Consider the following 18,424-nt stretch of genomic DNA (forward strand, 5'->3'; position numbering starts at 1 on the left):
AGCAATAGCAATGTTGTCTCTGGTGGTTATTAATGGTAATTTGGAGAGTTAACATGTACATTTCTGAGAGTTGCTTTTTTCCCCCAAAATGACTAAAGTTGCCAATTGAGCTAGTAGGCTTTGTTCTACCAAGAGACTCTACAGTTTATGGTGTGGGACCTGATGCAATACTGCCCAGCAAGGCAATGGAGCTGAAGCAGTAGGATGACAATCCAATAAAAATGATGTTAGTCAACCCTAAATGGTTTAATTGTAAAATGATGGCAGTTATATGCCGCTGCCTTTGTTTTTAGAATCTCAATCACATGTTAACTCAATTGCCTCAAAGTAGTTACTATTTTAGGAAAGGTGGAGGAAGTTTTTAAACTGTTTAAACACAGTTTTTTTTCTTGTGGGTTGAGTTTTCTAGTTCTATAATTACAGATAATTGTTAATTTACATGAGCTACTTCCATTGGTCTGAAATGTTTGAACCCACTACCTAATTTGTTTTAATGGAAGAAATTGCACTCTCAAAAGCCTATCGTTTATTATGTCACTAGAGTTCTACTAAAGAACTTGTTGCTGTCTCTTTGCTGGATGTGGCCACTAACATTTCACTAATTCCACTTAAAGAAGGTTGAGGTGTTGAACCATTGCAACCCTGCAGGTACTATTAGTTGCACTAAAAGTAAAAGCTGACAATGCCATTGGTCCGGTATTCCATGATGTTTGACCAGTATAATAAAGGAACATTTCCAGTTTGGGGTGGTGAGTAACAAGGATCGGAGCTTTGTGTTCCCATGTATCTTTTTCATGATCTGATCTGCCTCATTTGAGCACAGGTCTAATAAGTGAGCTACAAAAGTGTTAAAGGGAAGGGTTCACCTCAGGACAATATAGGAACAGGTCACCCAACCATCACAGATGGGGAGGTGGCTGGTTTTCTCAATGACGTGTACTTGATTGAATGCTTCCTGAGGCAGTATAGTTGCTTTCCATTTAGCTTGGAGTCTTGTTGCTCATTTGCTTCAGGAATCCATGAGTTAAATATTTTCGGAGATAGGGGTGTTTTGATCAGTTTTCCGGAGTCTGTATTCCAGTTTGAGTGGTCAAATTGTTGCCAATCACTGAATTGTCGAGAGGAAATATGCTCCACATCTATTGATGTCCCAGGGAGAACAGAAGTTTGTTTTCAGAACAACCATCTTGTTTGCTTGGGACTTCATTTAGTGGCTTTAAAAAACAAACTGTTGGACTTAAGTAAAATTGTATTTCAGCACTAAATTAAAACAGTCTAGTTCAGCACCACCCACTCAGGATGGGAAAGTTGATAAACTTACTGCTGCAAAAAGCTTGCAGTGTAAATTCATTTACTTAGTTTTTATGATTGCTAGGTTTCTCTTGGCTTAAAGTAATAGATATGTAGTAATATTTCTGAATAGAGGTTTTTGACTGTAAAGGGAATGATTGGATTCTACATTGTCTTGCAGGAAGCACAGTAAACCACATGAAGACATTCTTGGCATCAGATCCAAGAGTCGAGCTTTAAGCAGTACAAGCCTAACTCAAGGCAAGAACTTTCTTATGAACAAGTTTTCTTCTCTCAATCAAAAAGTAAAGCAAACAAAATCGAGCGTGAGCATTGGAAGCCTTCGCAAACTTGGCAACTTTCCAAAGCCAGAGATGAAGGTCAATTTCTTAAGACCAAACCTGCGAGTGAATCTGTGGAAGTCTGATAGTAGCTTGGGGAGCTCTGATTCACCAGTAGTTGTTTCTAAAGATGATTCTGATTCTGACATAGAGATCTCTTCCAACTCGGACTCTTTTGAATCGGATGGTTTCCTCTCCAATTCAAAATCGGATGATGAATGCCAGCTGACAGACTCTGAAGATGTAGGGCAGTGTGATTATGTGCTTCCCAGTTGTGGTATTGTTTCAACAGGACCTCGGTCACGGTTAGGAAGTCGATCGCAATCTATTAGCAGTTCAGATTTTAGTATTCCAAGTAATCCTTCAGAAATTCACACAGCTCAGTGTGATTCTGAACAAATGAGTAAAGACATGATTGTCCAGCTTTCTGGTAAAGCACCAAATGCGGATGAGGGTATCCTGGTGGATTTCAATACTCCCACTGATGTTTATTGTCACCAGTTTGTAGAAGATGCACAGCACAAAAATTCAGAGGATCCTGTCGGAAACCTTGCTTTCCAACAGCAACAACCTGAGCAAAGCAATACCACCTTGGGCACAAAATCTAAGTCTGAACCAGAGATGGTGGAACCACTTTTATCAAGACCCTCCAAGCTGGATGTACCCTCAGCTACCTCGAATCTATCATTACTTTCAATGGAACCTGCTGTGTCGTCTGATAACAGTTCAACCTGTGTGCTCAATCCATCTGAAGTGGAGACTAGTTTACAAGCAACTCCCTCAGCAGCCGATGATCCAGGGAGCAGGGCTGTTTCACCATTTGCTAAGATCCGAAGCTCTATGGTTCAGGTAGCAAGCATGACCCAGGCAGGACTGCTTCAGGGGGTAAACTTTGCAGTGGGAAAAGTTCAGCGCACTCCTGATAGTGTAAACGAAGGGCAGCATCCACAGCTGACGGATATGTTTACGCAGTGTCGGACCAGGATTATCCAAATTTAGCTACTGATGGGTCCTTTCCAACTTTGACTAAATTTAATACTTTTTAAGTTAGACCCAAGACCAGGTGCCCTTTAAAATGATCTGCAATTTTGTACGCAGCCTTTAACTAGGCATTTGAGGTTTTTTTTGATCATTGTTGTAAATGAGTCTGGGTAATCTTGGATCTTTTCATTAAGCTACTGCAGCACTAACTACTGAACAGGCCAATGTGCAATATTAATTGTGATAGTACATATTAGGCCAGGGGCATTGTAATCCTTGTTAATTGTAATGGGCTCACCCAAAATGTTCCAGATGGCTTTATCTACTGTATTACTAGAGGGGAATTTATATGCTACATGTAACTTCAATGCATCATGCCACACAACTTAAGAACTTGCACTTAGTTTGTGTTGCACTGAATTGTATTAGTAGGGTAGTGAGGTGTATTTTGGTCTAGTTTGTCATCTCTGCCATACAGGGACTCTGCCACTGGGGGGGGGAGTAGATTCAGACTGAACAAAGCACTCCATAAAGATTTCAATTTCTTGATTGCTTCTCGGTTTTTAGATATCGTACCCGAATAGCTCAAGTCGAAAGGACTTGAATATTTTGTGATAATTTCACTATCAAAGTATTACATCATTGTCTAAATTACCAAGAAAAGGAGTATTATTTTCCTCCAATGTCTTGTTATCAAAAACAAGGTCCTAATGAAAGTTATCTATAGCTAAGTGAAGGGACCGGAGAGAAAGCTCAACTTAAATCCAATGTAGCATTTGTAGATCTTCTAGCTAGTGCCTGTATTTTTCAAATGTACTGTAGCTAGATTGTAACGTGATGTTAAAAGCAGGTTCCTGAACATTGTCTTAATTGTGATTTGATATCAGTCTCTTGCAAAGAATTTCTAAGCAAATTAAACGGTCCATTCCTGTAATAAAATCTTGGTATTATAACTTTTAAATGTTTTAATGTGCTATTTATTCATGTTGTTTTGTCACTCGTATGGTTTCTTTGGAGTGTTCAAAAAAAACCCATCAACATATGCTTCAAAGTAGATATACTCCAGTGTATTTTGACATGAGGGATGTACATTATTTTAATAAAAAAAAATAAAGCAAAACATATGTTTATATTGTTTTCCTGAGTGCAAGTGTCAAAGCTAAAATTCATCCATTTATTTAGTGATTACTACACATTTCAAAACTGGCTAAGGTGCGCATTGAAAAAAAAAAGGATATAGATGAAGATGTAGATTATTATAAGGTTTTTTGATTTTTAATTTGAAGGGTTAGATTTGAAATAAAAATAAACTACTCAGGATCAATTGAGAGAAATAATTAACAATTTGATCAGAATTGATTTAAAACATGTACGTAGAAATGGGGAAAGGGCAGACAAGATAGAAAAAACGTAAGATCTGGAATAGGGTGCAAGACGTGAAATTGAATGTGAAGACATGTTGCTGCAAAATAAAAGATGATAATAGGACAAGAAAGAAACAAGTGGTAAAGCAGAATCAGTGACTTGATCATGGCTGAGAAACTAAACCAGTCAGTGACCACAGTTTGATTGATAGTGAACTGCAGTGTGAATCTGGAAGGCCATAAAGTGTCATTGAGCTTTGTTGAACACAGCAGGGAATAGAGGTCAGTAGGAATGGAATGGAGAATTAGTGATCCATGACTAATAGTTTGGTATCGTGCTTATGAATAGACTGTTTTGCAAATGTGGTGGTTCAATTTACATTTATTTACTCCCAGTGGAGAGGATACAGCACTGCACCACAAAAGCAGTACACAAAAGTTTCAGTAAAACCAGTAAATCATGGTCCACTGGAAGTATTGCTTGGGGCTGTGGTCACAAAGGAGGAGGCAAGAAGTAGGGAAATGATTGCATCTACTGTCATTGTGTCAAGGGATGTGGTGATAATGCACAATTTTGACAAGGGGAAAATGTGTTTGGTAGCATCACTGGTAAGGAAAAGGGAATCTGCCTACAATGGACATGATACAACCCACACAACTGTTTTCAGGTCATCTCCAGTTAAGAACACAATATTCTGAGACCTGGTTCATCTCACTTGGAATATTGTGTTCTGTTCTGCTTACCTCATTACAGGAAAGATGTGGAAGTTTAGAGACTACGTAGAGGAGATTCACCAAAATGCTGCCTCGACTGGAGGGCATATCTGATGATGAAAGTTTGAGGGAGCGAGGGATTTTCTCATTGGGGTGAAGGAGGATAAAAGGTGATTTGATAGAAGTGTACAAGATGATCAGAGTCCTAGATAGCCAGAAACATTTCCACCTGGCAGAAATGTCTGTCACTAGGGGGCATAATTTTAAGGTGACAGAGGAAGGTTAGGGGAGATGTCAGAAGGAGGTTTTTTACTACCACTGCTGGCAGGAATTCTGTTTCCTACCACACTCTAGAGTCAGATGCATAAGGCACATTTAAGCAACTCTTGGATAGCCACGTGTAAGATAGTACAATGAAGGGTATGTAGCTTAGTAGGATAAAAGGTCGGCACAACATTGAGGGCTGAAGGGCCTGTACGGTTTTACGGTAAACAATATTTTTGAAGTGTTGATTTACAAGGTTGCATTGTCAGAATAGATGCACAAAGTTTATTTCAAATCCATTTTCTCCAGTGAGAGTTAATTTCATAATTAGACTGATAACATTCATGATAGAATCACAATGTTGCCATAACTGGTTCGATACTCCACTCCACACCAGCCTTTTCCAAACTGGAGTACCTTGGGATGAGGAAGTTCTCATATTGGCATAAGAAGAATGATTACAGCTATTGGAGACTAATTGTTAGGTTCTTTCAGCCACTGTTTGTTTCATCGATGGTCAAGACCAATAACATCATTAAGGTTCTTGGGAATAATAAAAAAGTAGCCTGGTCAATGTTCTGGTCGTGTCAATGTAATCTCATTGATTGAAATTTAATGTGGAATACAAAGCCAATTCAAGCAAGAGTAACTAAAAGGTAAAATACTGCAGATTCTGGGAATAAATACTGGAGAAATTCAGCAGGTCTTGCAACATTTGTAGGGAGAAAGCAGTTTGTGTTTTGAGTCTAGTGCCCACTGGCTCAATTTTTGGACAAGTTTTGCTTCAACATGGGAAGCCAGCCACCCACCTCTCAAAAGAAAATTCCATTGAAGTATTTCTGCCAGAAATTGCTGCAAGAGAAGGCATTATGTTGGAATCCTGATCCTCTGGTGCTCCGAAGACCAATGCCAATTTCAGCATCAGCTAACTTGGCAATGAGCAAGTTTTGAAGTGAGGATCTTAACTTGTTTCACTGGGCTTTTCAGGTTCCAATCTTTTCAAATTCTGATAGAGACAATTGCCACTCAAAAAGAATCAAAGTTTAAAAAAAGTAGCTTTTAATTTGTTTAAGAAACAGTAATTTACAGTAAATATCCCTGATGGTCATTGTACAGAAATCTTCAAAGATCACATGGAAAAATCACTTGCCTCAATTCTTTTCTGAAAATGAAGATATATCCCAACCTTTAGTTACATTTGTTTTTGAGACAAATCTGGAACTATCCAAAATTTTAACAATGTGGCAGAATTATGAGAACACCAGGAACATTACAATTCAATGGCAGTGCATAGTATGTTCCTCTTTAATAACTACGTACCAAAGTCAGCTCAAGTCTTTTTTTTTTGAACTCAGGAACGCAACTCAAATCATAATGCAAAAGGCAATTTGTTTCTGTACCAAGTCTTGGGAATTAATCAAAATTATTAACAACTGATCTGAACTCCAACCCAACCAAATCCAGAAGTCAGTACTTTTGAAATGAACACTGACTCTATTCATCCATGTTACTTTGTTAAATGAAAACCTTGGGGAGCAAAATTATCAAGGAAAGCACCTTGAGCAATCATGAGTTTCTTGTGCAGACATTACAAAACTGAAAAACTTTTACTGAAAACTGCAAATGATTCAATCTTTAAACATATTTGGGGAAAATCCTCATAATATATCAACTTTACCTCAAATTCTCTTGTTGTTAAGGCTTCGCCCATTAACTAAATCGGTTTTGTGTACCATGCCACTCAAAGACTTGGTTTTCAATTAATCCTTAAATGCAGCAGTTTCTTGTTGGAATTCATGGTTTCACCTATTAAATAACAGCTGCTTGTTGGAAAAAGGGTCAGGAAGGCACAATCATAATATGCTTTGCTTCAGTACATTGCACCGTTTCAGGAGAAAGGCGGTTTTGGGATATTGTTGAGACCAAAGATGATGGCTGCGCACTGCCTTCAATTGTACCGTAATACTTGACGCTTAAATTTAGTCCCTCCAACATTCCTCAATAGGGAAATACAAAACTGAATGCATATTTAAAAAAAATTACATTGGAACTCTGAGCTCGGAAAGTTCCTATTCAATTGATATTGACATTTAGTCCATCTGCTATAACAAAACATACGAAATGCATGACAGGTTTAGGAGTTGAGAAGCACACAGTTTTGAGAAGATGGACCTGATCTCTCTGATTCTGTGCATGAGGCCAGCTGTGCTTGATTTACTCTCCTTCACTGCTAGCTGTAAGGTTCCACTATTATTTAAGTTTGGACAGTCTTAATTCTGTTCCTAGTTCAAGGTAACCAAGATATTTAAAATTGCTCTAAATTTAAAGTCTTACATTAGTGAATAGGAACTGTTCAGTGTTTGTACTAAGTTACAGCATTAAGGCAAAGTACAGGAAAATTGTGTATTAATCCTGGGAGTAGTCCATGTTGCCACTGAGTATAGAAGATAGGTTCCATTATCCTGCAATAATTTCCTTAACCTGAACTCCTGACAACTGGCACGCTTTTTTTTAAAGTTAAGTTTAACTACCCAGTCCAGTAAGTAATACAATGTTTAAGGTGCTTGAAGAATGATTTGTTCAGGTACAATTAATTTTGATCTGGCACATAAACCAATAAACCAAAGCAAATGGGGAAAAGTTATACTATGGAATAGTTTTTAACTGATTCTACTTGTCTGATAATGCACTGCCTTTTCTCATAATCCGCCAACTCAGATTAAAAGTGAAAAAATGAGTGTTATAATACCAAGTGAATCAAATGATCAAAATATTTAAGGCTGCTCAAGTTTTGCTCTGACAGTCTTAATTTGAAGCAAATGATATAACCTGGCTTATTCTTACACAAGTCTACAAACTAATTTAATTGTTCACTTGTTACCAGATGCACATATTCTACATAATTAAATAAGGTCAAAGTATGGACAAAGGAAGGACTATTTTAGCTCATCACAGCCATTCTTTCCGCAGCCCATCTGCCCCATCAGGAATTCCTTTCCACTGCATCAGACGTGTGCCAAACTGCACATTTGACTTACAATTAGTATAAACTGCTGGTTGATAACCTCACTGAACTAAGAAGCACATTTCAAATAGAGGCAAAAATAGTTATGGTTTGAAGGCAGCTGCTACATAATTTAAATACTCAGTAAAGTCTGAGCGCTAATATCAAAAGTGATAAATAAGGGAATGCTTCAATATTAGAAGTTAGCCCGTCTGATTAGCCAGCTCCATACTTAAATCTGTGATATAAACAAACTGATTGTTTGTTCCAATGTCTCTGTACAAGTTTAGATCCGGATATTCAGACACTACAAGAACTTCATCCCTGTCGCACAATGAGATTAATCATTTCAAAGAGAGCAAGAACGTAAGAGCTGTTGAAATCTTCATAGTTCACTTTTTTTTAAAAAAAGGCAATTTTAAACAAGTACAATGTTATGCAAATGTAGTTTACAAAATTACAAAAATAGGTTTGTATTTGAGAATTATGTTAGAGGAATGTAGAAGATATTTTCACAAATGGATGCATTCAACTAAAATGCAGTTCAAGCAACACAAATTAGAAATAAAGTAAAATTTAGATTTAAGAAATTTCTGTAAGAAAATTTGATACAAATGATGTATAAAGAGGGAAAAACTTGTTTTTCCTCAACCTGATGACTCACTTGGCAGGTGGGCTGAGAAGGAATGTTAGTTCTTCAAATTTAAATAAAGCCCACTGATACATGTTCGATACTCTCTTGAATTTTAAAGACTGTCCATCATTAAGGTTCATTGCCATTTACATGGGTTTGCTGCTGTAGCCTGCTTTTGCGTAGAACCTCCAACTGCTTTGCTTGTTGCCATCTCTCTCGCGATAAGGTCACATGGCCAGCACTCAGTGACACCAACCTTTTAAAAAACAAATTAAAGTGAGCTTTTTAATTAATGTTCTTAAGCTATTAGTTAAATAATGAACGTTTACATTAGGCTAACAGAAAGCTTATCTTGAACACTCATGCCCATTGTTTACGTAAACACAGACCAAATTCTTTTTAATCAACTCTACTGTCAAATTACTTCTCAGTTTTGCTGTCTTAATGGGATGGAACATTCACTTTCTGGAACAGTTCCTTAGCTAGAAAAAAGCAAAATTAAATAAGTGCTTAACTGCTAATTCCTCAAAAAACTATAAAAATATGACAGTTAAGGGCCTAGCTAGGCACTGAAGATAAGCCCAAACTCACTATGATGGGTACTAATACTATTTTTCCTACAAACTTTACTACGAGCTATATTGTCTATAAATAATATTATAGTCATCATCAGGACAGTTCAAACCAGATATTTATTAGAACTGAAAATGAGAAAGGAAATTCTGATAGTTCTTCATCATTTGTAACAATCTTGTTAAGTATTTTGCACATTTATATAGATAAAATTATAGTTTCAGTTGAAGAATACCTGCTTAGAAGGCAAGATTCAATAGCAACTTCTTTGTCAACATTGCAATCACATGCACCAAGGGCACATGTGGTGCTGTCCCTATTTCTGGACCACAAGGTCCAGATTCAAGTCCTATCTCAGGGTGTGATCGCCATGGAGATATGTCACATGTCCAAATACATTATGCCTTTTAATTAAGGAAGATTCTAATCCCAGAATTCTATTCAAATTTCAGTTTCAGACCTTAAACAGTCTCCCAGACTACTTTTTCTACCTCCTAAAATGCTCTTCAGCCCTACTTGAGACCCTATGTTACAAGGCAAAATTAAACAGTCAAAGCAAAATAATAAATAATGCAGTTAAAAGTACTGTGATTTAGGTTGCTCTATCTAAAGAACCAGCACAGAAACTATTGACTTCCTTCTGTACATGCATCTCTGATATGACATGCCACTGTTAATTTCAAATTCTCTTCCACAAAGTCAGGCGGCACAGCAGATAAGGTAGAGATAGCACATAATTACAAAGGGATAGGGATAGTCTAAAAGAATAGGCAAAACTATAGTAGCCCAAGCGTGAGGTTGGGACTGAAAAAGGAAAGATCAGATGGCATGAAGTTAAATTGATGTCCAAAGAGATTTGGGAATTCAGGTGCAAAGATCTTTAAAATGCCCAAACAGGTGGAGAAAATAATCAAGGTGGCTAATGGAGTGCTGACCTTCATATTCCAATCCTCGATATAAAGATGCAGACATACTGCTGCAGTTATTAAAAACAAAACCCAGATTAGACCCACTGTGGAGTATTGTGAGCAGATCTGGGCATCAAACCTTAGGAAGGAATATACTGACCTTGGCGGGAGTATGATACCTGGACTTCAAGGGTGAAGTTATGAGGAGAGATTATCCAAGTTAGGCCAGTTTTCTCTAGAATTTAGAAGGGTGATCTGAAGTCTTCAAGCTATTAACAGCAAAAGACGGTATTTTCATTGGTTGGAGATTCCAGAACTAGGGGGCATATTCTGAGAATTAGGGCTAGACCATTCAGGCAAGATGTTAGGAAGCACTTTGGCAAATAAAGGGTGGTAGAGGTTTGAAACTCTCTCTTGCACAAATAGCAGTTGATGAGATCAGTTGTTAGTTTTAAATCTGGGCTGTTTCCAGATGGTCCAAGGTGGACTTCCGGCCTCAATGTGGTTCCAGAGCGGTCTCCCAGCCTCAGGTTGAAGCCTGGCATGATCCGGAGGTTAGGTTCCAGCATGGACTGCGTTGATGGACTGTTGTTCTGAAATTTTTATTTCTCTATTTTCTAATTTATTCCTACAATCTGTAATGCCGGATGCTTGATTTCTTTACTTTTCTAATTTTTTTCCCTAAGAACTTATCCTGAAGAATCTGTATCTCGGTACCTAGTACAATAGGTGGAGACATGTAAATTTTTCACTACTCATTTGAGTACGAGAAAACAAAACTAATTCAATAATTTTTTGTTAAGCAGATGTGCTATGGATATATGCCAAAAGCACATATACAGAGTTAGGCCACAGGTCAGCTATGATCTCATTAAATGGTGGAACAGACTTGAGGAGCTGAACGAACTACTCCTGTTCTTAAGTTCCAATGAACTCCTTGTTGTCCTCCTTTCCTTCAATCTCTCCAAATGCCTAAAGTCATAGTGCATTATCCCATTCATTTACTCCTCTCCTCAATGACTGACATTGACACCCTTACAAAATATCATTAAGCTAGAATCTTTCACTTCACCCCAATATTTTCCTTGCAAATTCCTCCATCCCAATATCACCCCACAAACAATACAAATGTTTTAATGAAACTATGACTGAAAGATAGGGGCTGAGGAAGAGAAACAGAGAAAGAAGTGATCTTGAAACAGTGACCGAGTTTCCACAGTCAAACCTAACCTTTATCAGGGTCTCAAAAAGAGTTTATTCAAAACATGTAATGTTTCAATTCAAGAACTGCCAAGTGGGGAAACAGAAGTGATTAACAGTTTAATGTATTTATTGTGAAGTGTTCTGATAATCCTCAAAGAAAATGGATGAAATAAGCCACTTCAAATCTCATCATCACATTATTTACCTTGCAACAACAAGCAACTGATGGAGATCTTCTGCAGTTATGCTCCTAGGATCACTCTTCCTCATCTCCACAAAATCTTCTTCCACTGCCTACAAAATAGATAATTAAATGCTGAAATTATGCGACCATGTACAAAACTTGAAAATAAAATAAAAGAATCCACAATACCTTGGTCACATCATCTGATATACTATAGTCCATCAGTTTCAGTAAGCTCAGATATATGCGAAATTTCTTGAGCATAGAAGGCACTACTGCTGTTTGCAAGTTAGTCATGTACTCTTCAATGTTGGTAGGCATCATCTGAGGCTGTAGATGGACTTGGCAGTCAGACTATAAATCAGAAAAAGAGTTAAATAAATTTCACAAGACAGTATTAGAATTGACATGAAGAGGAAGAGCAATTTACAAAATATTCCCATTGCCTACTTTAATAATTCATAGCATTATTATTAGCAAAATAAATGCACATGACTAAGATGTACATTACACATTATGATTGAAAATTATACTTGCTATTTCACTCCTTTTGCTAAGCCGTCATGTGTATTTGTTTAATTATGAGGTCACTACACTTCATACTATAATATTCAAATAGTGCCTTACAAAGCATTAACAAAGTATAAGAAAAATAAATTTCAGCATCATAGAGTGAAATACAAAATAAAGAGTTCATAGGTTCAAAGGATAGAATGGGTCAAGGAGTCAATCACGAGAGGGCATAGTTTTAGGTTAAGGGGCAGGAGATTCAAAGGGATTTGGGGAAAATCATTTTCACTCTGCAGGTGGTGGGAATCTGGAATGTGCTGCTTGGGAGATAGTGGAGGCTGGAAATGTTACAACCTTTAAAAGATATTTGGATAGGCACCTCAAATATCATAACATTTAAAGATATAAGACAATTGCAGGAAATTAGGATTAGTGCACTTTTATTGGTAGTTATGTTGGTGCAGACTCGATGACCGAAGGGCCTTTTCTGCGCTGTGTGAATCTATGAATTATTGTATCAAGGCAAAATACTATGAATGCTGGAAATCTGAAAGTAACACAAAGAATACTGGAAAACTGAACACCCGTAGAGAGAAAAACAGAGTTAATATTTCAAATCTGGTATGACTCTTCTTCAGAATTACTGTATTGATGTCAAAATAAGCTCCAGTAGAAGCAATCGGCACAATAAATAGGTCAGTTTGAGTTTGTCCATAAAACCTGTACTAATAACATCACTAACAAAACAAACATGAAATGGTAGCACCAATTCCAGGTGCAAGTAAAACCAAGTTAAACAGATTTTAAAACACTAAATTGAGAAATTAATCTTTATTTTTAAATTTTTGACATCCCAGTAAATTAGTAAAGAAACTTTTGTTAATTACTCAAGAGATTTTGAGTCTTATGAATGGAGCAGGATCACAAAACCTCAAGTTTTGAAAGGGATCTTGAATCTATCATGCGTGTGGTTCAGCCTGTTGGGCTAATTCTAAGATCAAGAGACTGTTGGAGTTTTTTTTAAAGATTTAACTTGCTGAGTGTTTTATTTCACCCATAAAGGTAAAATGGTTTGTGTAAAGGGAGGCACTTGCAACTAAAAAAGCATTACCAGCATCCTTTAATAAAACTTCTACGTTTTGTTATAAAACAGAATATTAATGATTAATGTTGATTTAAAAATTCAGAAGTTCAAAAGACTTTCTTATAACTCAAAAACTCATTAACAGATATGGTAATGATAATAAATTAATTGGTGTGGAAAAAAAAAACCAGGTGGATTACACACAACGTATTAAGAACAAAAATCAACAGAACATGGCATGTGAAATATATGTGAATTATACAGAGACACATCCACACAGTACATGTACCGGTAAGAGTGATCTTCCTTCAGAAGTGATGAATACATTAATATTGCAAGGGAATTCCATCTGGTGGTAGTTGAAGTCATAGTCCACCTTCTGCCAGGTAATCAAATTACCAAGTGCTGTCACATTTCGGACACCTGTGAAAGATTGGGAATTTACAGTGATCGTTTATGACATTGTTTGTGGCAGGTCAATTACTACTGCTTCAGGCTCAGAAATCTAAGAGGGCAAAATAAAATTAACATTCTGTTGTTTTGTAAGAGTAATGCATTCAAGTAACTGCTGCAGTACTTATCATATTTAAACCAATTCCAACTATATCAACAAAAGCTTGTTCCCAAGACTTCTTTGTTCCTGTACTCCCAATAACTCCCCATCACTTGCCTTGTTAATTCCAACTCATTTACAAACATAATATCACCCAGAAGCATTGTAGGACATTCATTTCTGTCCCCTTTTATTAAAAGACATTCTCTAAATATTCAATAGTAACTTGCTCCAGTTTTATTACTGTCACCAAAAACATATTTACCACAACATATATATTTTTTACAGGTCTAGTCCACAGGATGTAACTTAAGTTTAAATGAATAAAATAACTTTCAGTAAGCATACACAGCCGTTCAGCTGTTTCACTGAAGTGCTGTAGTCTGTTAGCAAATTCAATACCTTAATATTTTGATAAAGGTGCATATTAGTGCCCAGTATCTAAAGAAAACAAAGCTTAATTTCAAGAGCCTTTTCAAAGGGGCTTGAACTGGTATAGTTGGAAGAAATTTGCAATGGTGATTAATTCAATCTGGGGGTGGAGTCAGTCTAAGAGACTGTTCTGATAGTTTGGCTGCTTTCCAAACAATTGTGTTGACCTCACAACCTTTAAGTTTAGCTTGTCCTGTCATTCCACAAAATCTTCTCACCCTCCTCCTCTGTTTAGTGCTTCCTATACTAGTTCCCAGATTAGAGGGCATGCAAGTTATTCAGTTCACATCAGCATTTGAAACAACACAGCTACTCCAGTTGAACAAAGACAGCTCAGCAAGCACACTGGCAGTAAAACTTGATCCAAACTGTAAAATTTAGTTCTGACCTGTAGCGTCCAGCTGCCCTTGTTCCAATGAAGTCTCATCTAACATGAGTGAAGTGTTACTGGCCAGCTGCAGTACTCCAGTAACAAGGCGGTTTGCAGTGTAGTCTTTATGCGGGATGAACTGGAGGGTGTTCATGTTGTTAAGAGTCATGGGTAGACAATAGGACTACAAAACACAAAATTAAAATTAAGTGGGAATGTAAACAAAGCTCCCATTTGAATAGACTGTACAGTAAACAATGACTTGAGAAACAAAGCAATTTGTTAAATATCGATACGATTTTTAAAACTTGCTTTAGCTTTAATTCTAAACTGTAATGATGTGTGAATTACATAGTACACGCTACTATTCTTAGGTATACACCACACCTGGTTGTGAACATTTCAATTTATTTTGTAATTCTGTTTGTATTATGCCCATACTTTAAAGCAATGAAGACCAGTTCATGGATTATTCACAGGATAATGGTCCAGATTTTATAAAGTTAAAAATCACACAACATCAGGTTATAGTCCAACAGGTTTAAATGGAAGCACACTAGCTTTCAGAGCGACACTCCTTCATCACTAGCTCCGAAAGCTAGTGTGCTTCCAATTAAATCTGTTGGACTATAACCTGGTGTTGTGTGATTTTTAATTTTGTACATACCAGTCCAACACCGGCATCTCCAAATCCAGATTTTATAGTCAGTGGTGAAGAGACAGTGCTCCCCACTGACTTTAAAGAAAGTTGACCACAAAAATCTAGGGTATCCTGTAGACTTTTGAATTTTCTATTTTCCGATACTAGTTTGAATTTGCTTTCAAGCCAAGTTGATTTCAACAGTGATATCATCAAACAGAGTAAACAGCCAGTCACACTGAAGTATTCTTAGAGACTGCAAACCAGGATGCAAAATGCAGCAGTTATCGTTGACTTTGAAGTTTTACAGAGTTGAATGAATGAGTGTAACAATCACATGAGATCAAGGTAAAAGCTGGAATATCAAAAAAACTTTGAAAATAAATACGTAATAACAGGAGGAAGGGCGGAGTGAAGCATAAGACAGGCTATGCACAGTCCACTTCCAGGTTTCTTGTGACAACTAAAGAAGAAAACAGACTAGGCCAGAGACAGCAGGTAGTGTGCTTGATATTTGATGTGAAAACTTCCTCAGGTGAACTAAGATTTTGGCAGAAAAACTTGACCATGGTAGCTGGAGTTGGCACAAGAAGGAATCCAGGGGGGGACAAGATTTGGCTGAGCAGGGGCAATTAATAGATCAGTGCAGCTGGGGAACTGGGACTCTGCAAAAGCAGTAATTGTCTCATGCAGCTGCAGCACAAGAAAACCCCAGCGCAGTGTTAGCTCAGAGAAGCATCTGCTCAGCACAGGTGAGAATTGGGGATTTGGAAAAAACTCAGGAGCAACTATCAGCTCAGTGAGGCTGAAGTAAAACGTTTGCTCCATGACATTGAGAGGCGAGTTGTCAGGCACAGCTGGAGAACTGGGACGGTCCAGTGATTAGATGCCAGAGTGCAGCCTTGTAATCCCAGTGGGATACAGCCTCAGGTGAATTCATTGAGTGACTGGGAAACAGGCAGCCATGGGGCATTCTGAGTTTGTGTCCTATTGCCTAAAGATTCATTGCAGGCAGAAGCAGCAGGAGGGCCTCCTGCAGGGCCAAGTCAGAGATGCTGCTGAGGGAAAAGCAGAAACTAAATCCTCAAATGAAAAGAACTGAAATCCCTGCTGAGCAAGACAAGAGCTTGAGAAGTTCTTTTGTGATTGATTGTTGGTGATCATTGATGTCTGGATGGTTTGCTGAGAAAATGTGTGGGATTTGTCTTGGCCATGTTTGCAACTCAATCTGCAGGCTATAGTGTATATTTGACCAGAGCTTGCTAGTTAAGTCATACTTCAAATCAAGTTAATTCTGAATGTTAGAACATCGGATAGATAATATTGATTCTTTACTATGCTAAAGTCAACACAGCAAAGGGCTGGGGGAGGAATTCGGAGATATGAGGAAAGACTGGATAGGCAGGAACTATTTTCATTGGAGCAGTGAAGGTTGAGATGGGGACCTGATAGAGCTGTATAAGATTATGTGGGGCCAAAACAGGTTGGATAGAAAGACACTTTTCTCCATTAGTAAAAGTCAATTCCCAGGGAACACAGATTTAAGGTATGACATAGAAGGCTAAGAGGAGAGATGGGAACTGCTTCGGAGTTTGAAATAAGCTACAATGATAATGCACAGTGTAAGGAAATTAAGTATCAAACCTGAGAGTAGTCCATGCTGCCGGTGGGTAAAGGGGATGGAGAAAGGTTCCATTGTCCTGTAATAACTTCCCTAACCTGAATTCCTGACAACTGCTATGCTGTAATTTGTTTAGTTAAGGTGAAACAGCCATTTGAATATGTAACACAGAATGCTTAAGGTATTCTAAGAATGATTTGCTTGGTTGCAAGTAAACCTGATCTAGCGTATAAACCAGTTAACTGCAAGAAAATGGGGGAAATTATACCATGGATAGTTTTAACTGATTCTATTTGTCTGATAATACACTCAGGATGGTGGAGTCTCAATTTCACTGACTGAAAGGGTGGTGACTCAGAAACTCATAACAGTGGTATTTAAATATTCAATTGTGTTGCAACGGCCTTCAGCACTGACTGAGCCAAAAACAGGAAAATCAGATTAGTGTAGTCAGATGTTGTTTAACTGGTGCAATAATGATGGGCGAATGGCCTCATTTTGTGCTGAAAACATCTATCAGTCTACATTTGAACACAAGCATTCAAGAGTGGCTGTCAGTTTCAGAGCAGTAATAACTCTGAACAATTTTGCAAGCACTATCACAAAATTTGGGCCATCATCATCCCCATTCTGTAAACTGTTTAGCAGCTTGTTTGCCCAGAATAGGCCACGCACTGACTTATGGTTGGTCCCTAAAGTTGCCTTCTCATTTAAAGTTTAACAAACAAAAGTAAAGGCTGAATTTTCAGATGTCCCAATAGCTGTACTGCAACTGTAGAGTAGATAGAGAAAATCCATCTTTTCTGGCACTAGACAAACAGTAAGTCACAGATTTAACATCATTGGTAAGATCATTCAGAAGGGAATTTTTACCAATCCATTATTGTCATCTGGAACACTACCTGACCAGGATAGAAGCTCTTTCCATAAACAGCTTTAGAAAGGCACTTTGACAGGTTTTTAAAGATGAGGAAAATACAACAGGGCCACATAGACAAAGCAGACTGTCAAAAAGCTATTTCAGATACTACAGGCTCAGTGGATTCTTTCTGTACTCTAAAGTTCCATGAGTCAACATTGAATCATGCTAAATTACCCTTCTGTTACAAAACTAAAACATTGCAACTTGGAACAGGAATACTGGCAAACATATAATAATTGGTGGGTCAGTAGTAAAATGTTAACATTGCTTATTTAAAATAATCAATTTTTCCTCAGAAAAAAGGAGTACACTGCTTGACACTATGCTGTACTGGTGGTGGAGATTCTTAATCTAACTTGAGCACCAATGTGCATTACACAATTATATTTAAAGCTCAAGGCTCTTAGTCACATTAGGTTTATTTTTACATACTTTATAGTCTTATTATTCTTTTCAAAACATTTTGAGAGATGCCACAAAGCACCAATAATCCCTCAGATCCATATCCCTGGCTGCGTATCTTCCTTATATGCATGGATCCTGACATTTATCACTGCTAGCAGTAAGAAAACATAGATTCGGACTATGGTGAAATTCGATGTGGCTCAAACAAAAACAACTTTAACAAAAAAAAAATGACAGAGTTAAATAACCATAATCCCCAATCTCCATTGATTTAACCACTTACTGAGGGAACCAGCTGTTGAATGGTCCTGTGAAAATACTTTGTGTACGAATTATTTCTTGGGCAGCCACTGAGATTTACTGTGAATTTACCCAGTGGAAGAATGTCACGCCGTGAGTATCTGCAACATTAATCAAAACAGCTTAA

The 18,424-nt window shown here is 37.5% G+C and overlaps 2 protein-coding genes across 3 annotated transcripts in view; one reads left to right on the forward strand and one right to left on the reverse strand.

Annotated features, from left to right (window-relative positions):
• Positions 1-3,752, forward strand: part of inpp5f (inositol polyphosphate-5-phosphatase F) — a 204,599-nt gene extending 200,847 nt beyond the window's left edge. Inside the window, exon 20 of one of the 2 annotated variants that reach the window (XM_043712705.2) lies at positions 1,472-3,752. In XM_043712705.2, the coding sequence (XP_043568640.2) occupies positions 1,472-2,630 (1,159 nt within the window). In that variant the 3' untranslated portion in view covers positions 2,631-3,752. The remainder of the gene's footprint in view (positions 1-1,471) is intronic. The other variant, XM_043712703.2, reaches the window with a different exon arrangement.
• Positions 3,753-5,990: 2,238 nt separating this feature from the next.
• mcmbp (minichromosome maintenance complex binding protein) overlaps positions 5,991-18,424 on the reverse strand; it is a 35,314-nt gene continuing 22,880 nt past the window's right edge. Inside the window, exons 11-16 of the mRNA XM_043712709.2 lie at positions 18,281-18,398; positions 14,428-14,593; positions 13,344-13,477; positions 11,650-11,814; positions 11,482-11,570; positions 5,991-8,848 (exon numbers count right to left, since the gene is read on the reverse strand). Coding sequence (XP_043568644.1) covers positions 8,722-8,848; positions 11,482-11,570; positions 11,650-11,814; positions 13,344-13,477; positions 14,428-14,593; positions 18,281-18,398 — 799 coding nt within the window. The 3' untranslated portion in view covers positions 5,991-8,721. The remainder of the gene's footprint in view (positions 8,849-11,481; positions 11,571-11,649; positions 11,815-13,343; positions 13,478-14,427; positions 14,594-18,280; positions 18,399-18,424) is intronic.

The sequence above is a fragment of the Chiloscyllium plagiosum genome, unplaced genomic scaffold (genome assembly GCF_037043375.1).
Source record: "Chiloscyllium plagiosum isolate Xiang-an unplaced genomic scaffold, Cpla_swu_hap1 HiC_scaffold_22, whole genome shotgun sequence".
Classification (NCBI taxonomy): Eukaryota; Metazoa; Chordata; class Chondrichthyes; order Orectolobiformes; family Hemiscylliidae; genus Chiloscyllium; species Chiloscyllium plagiosum.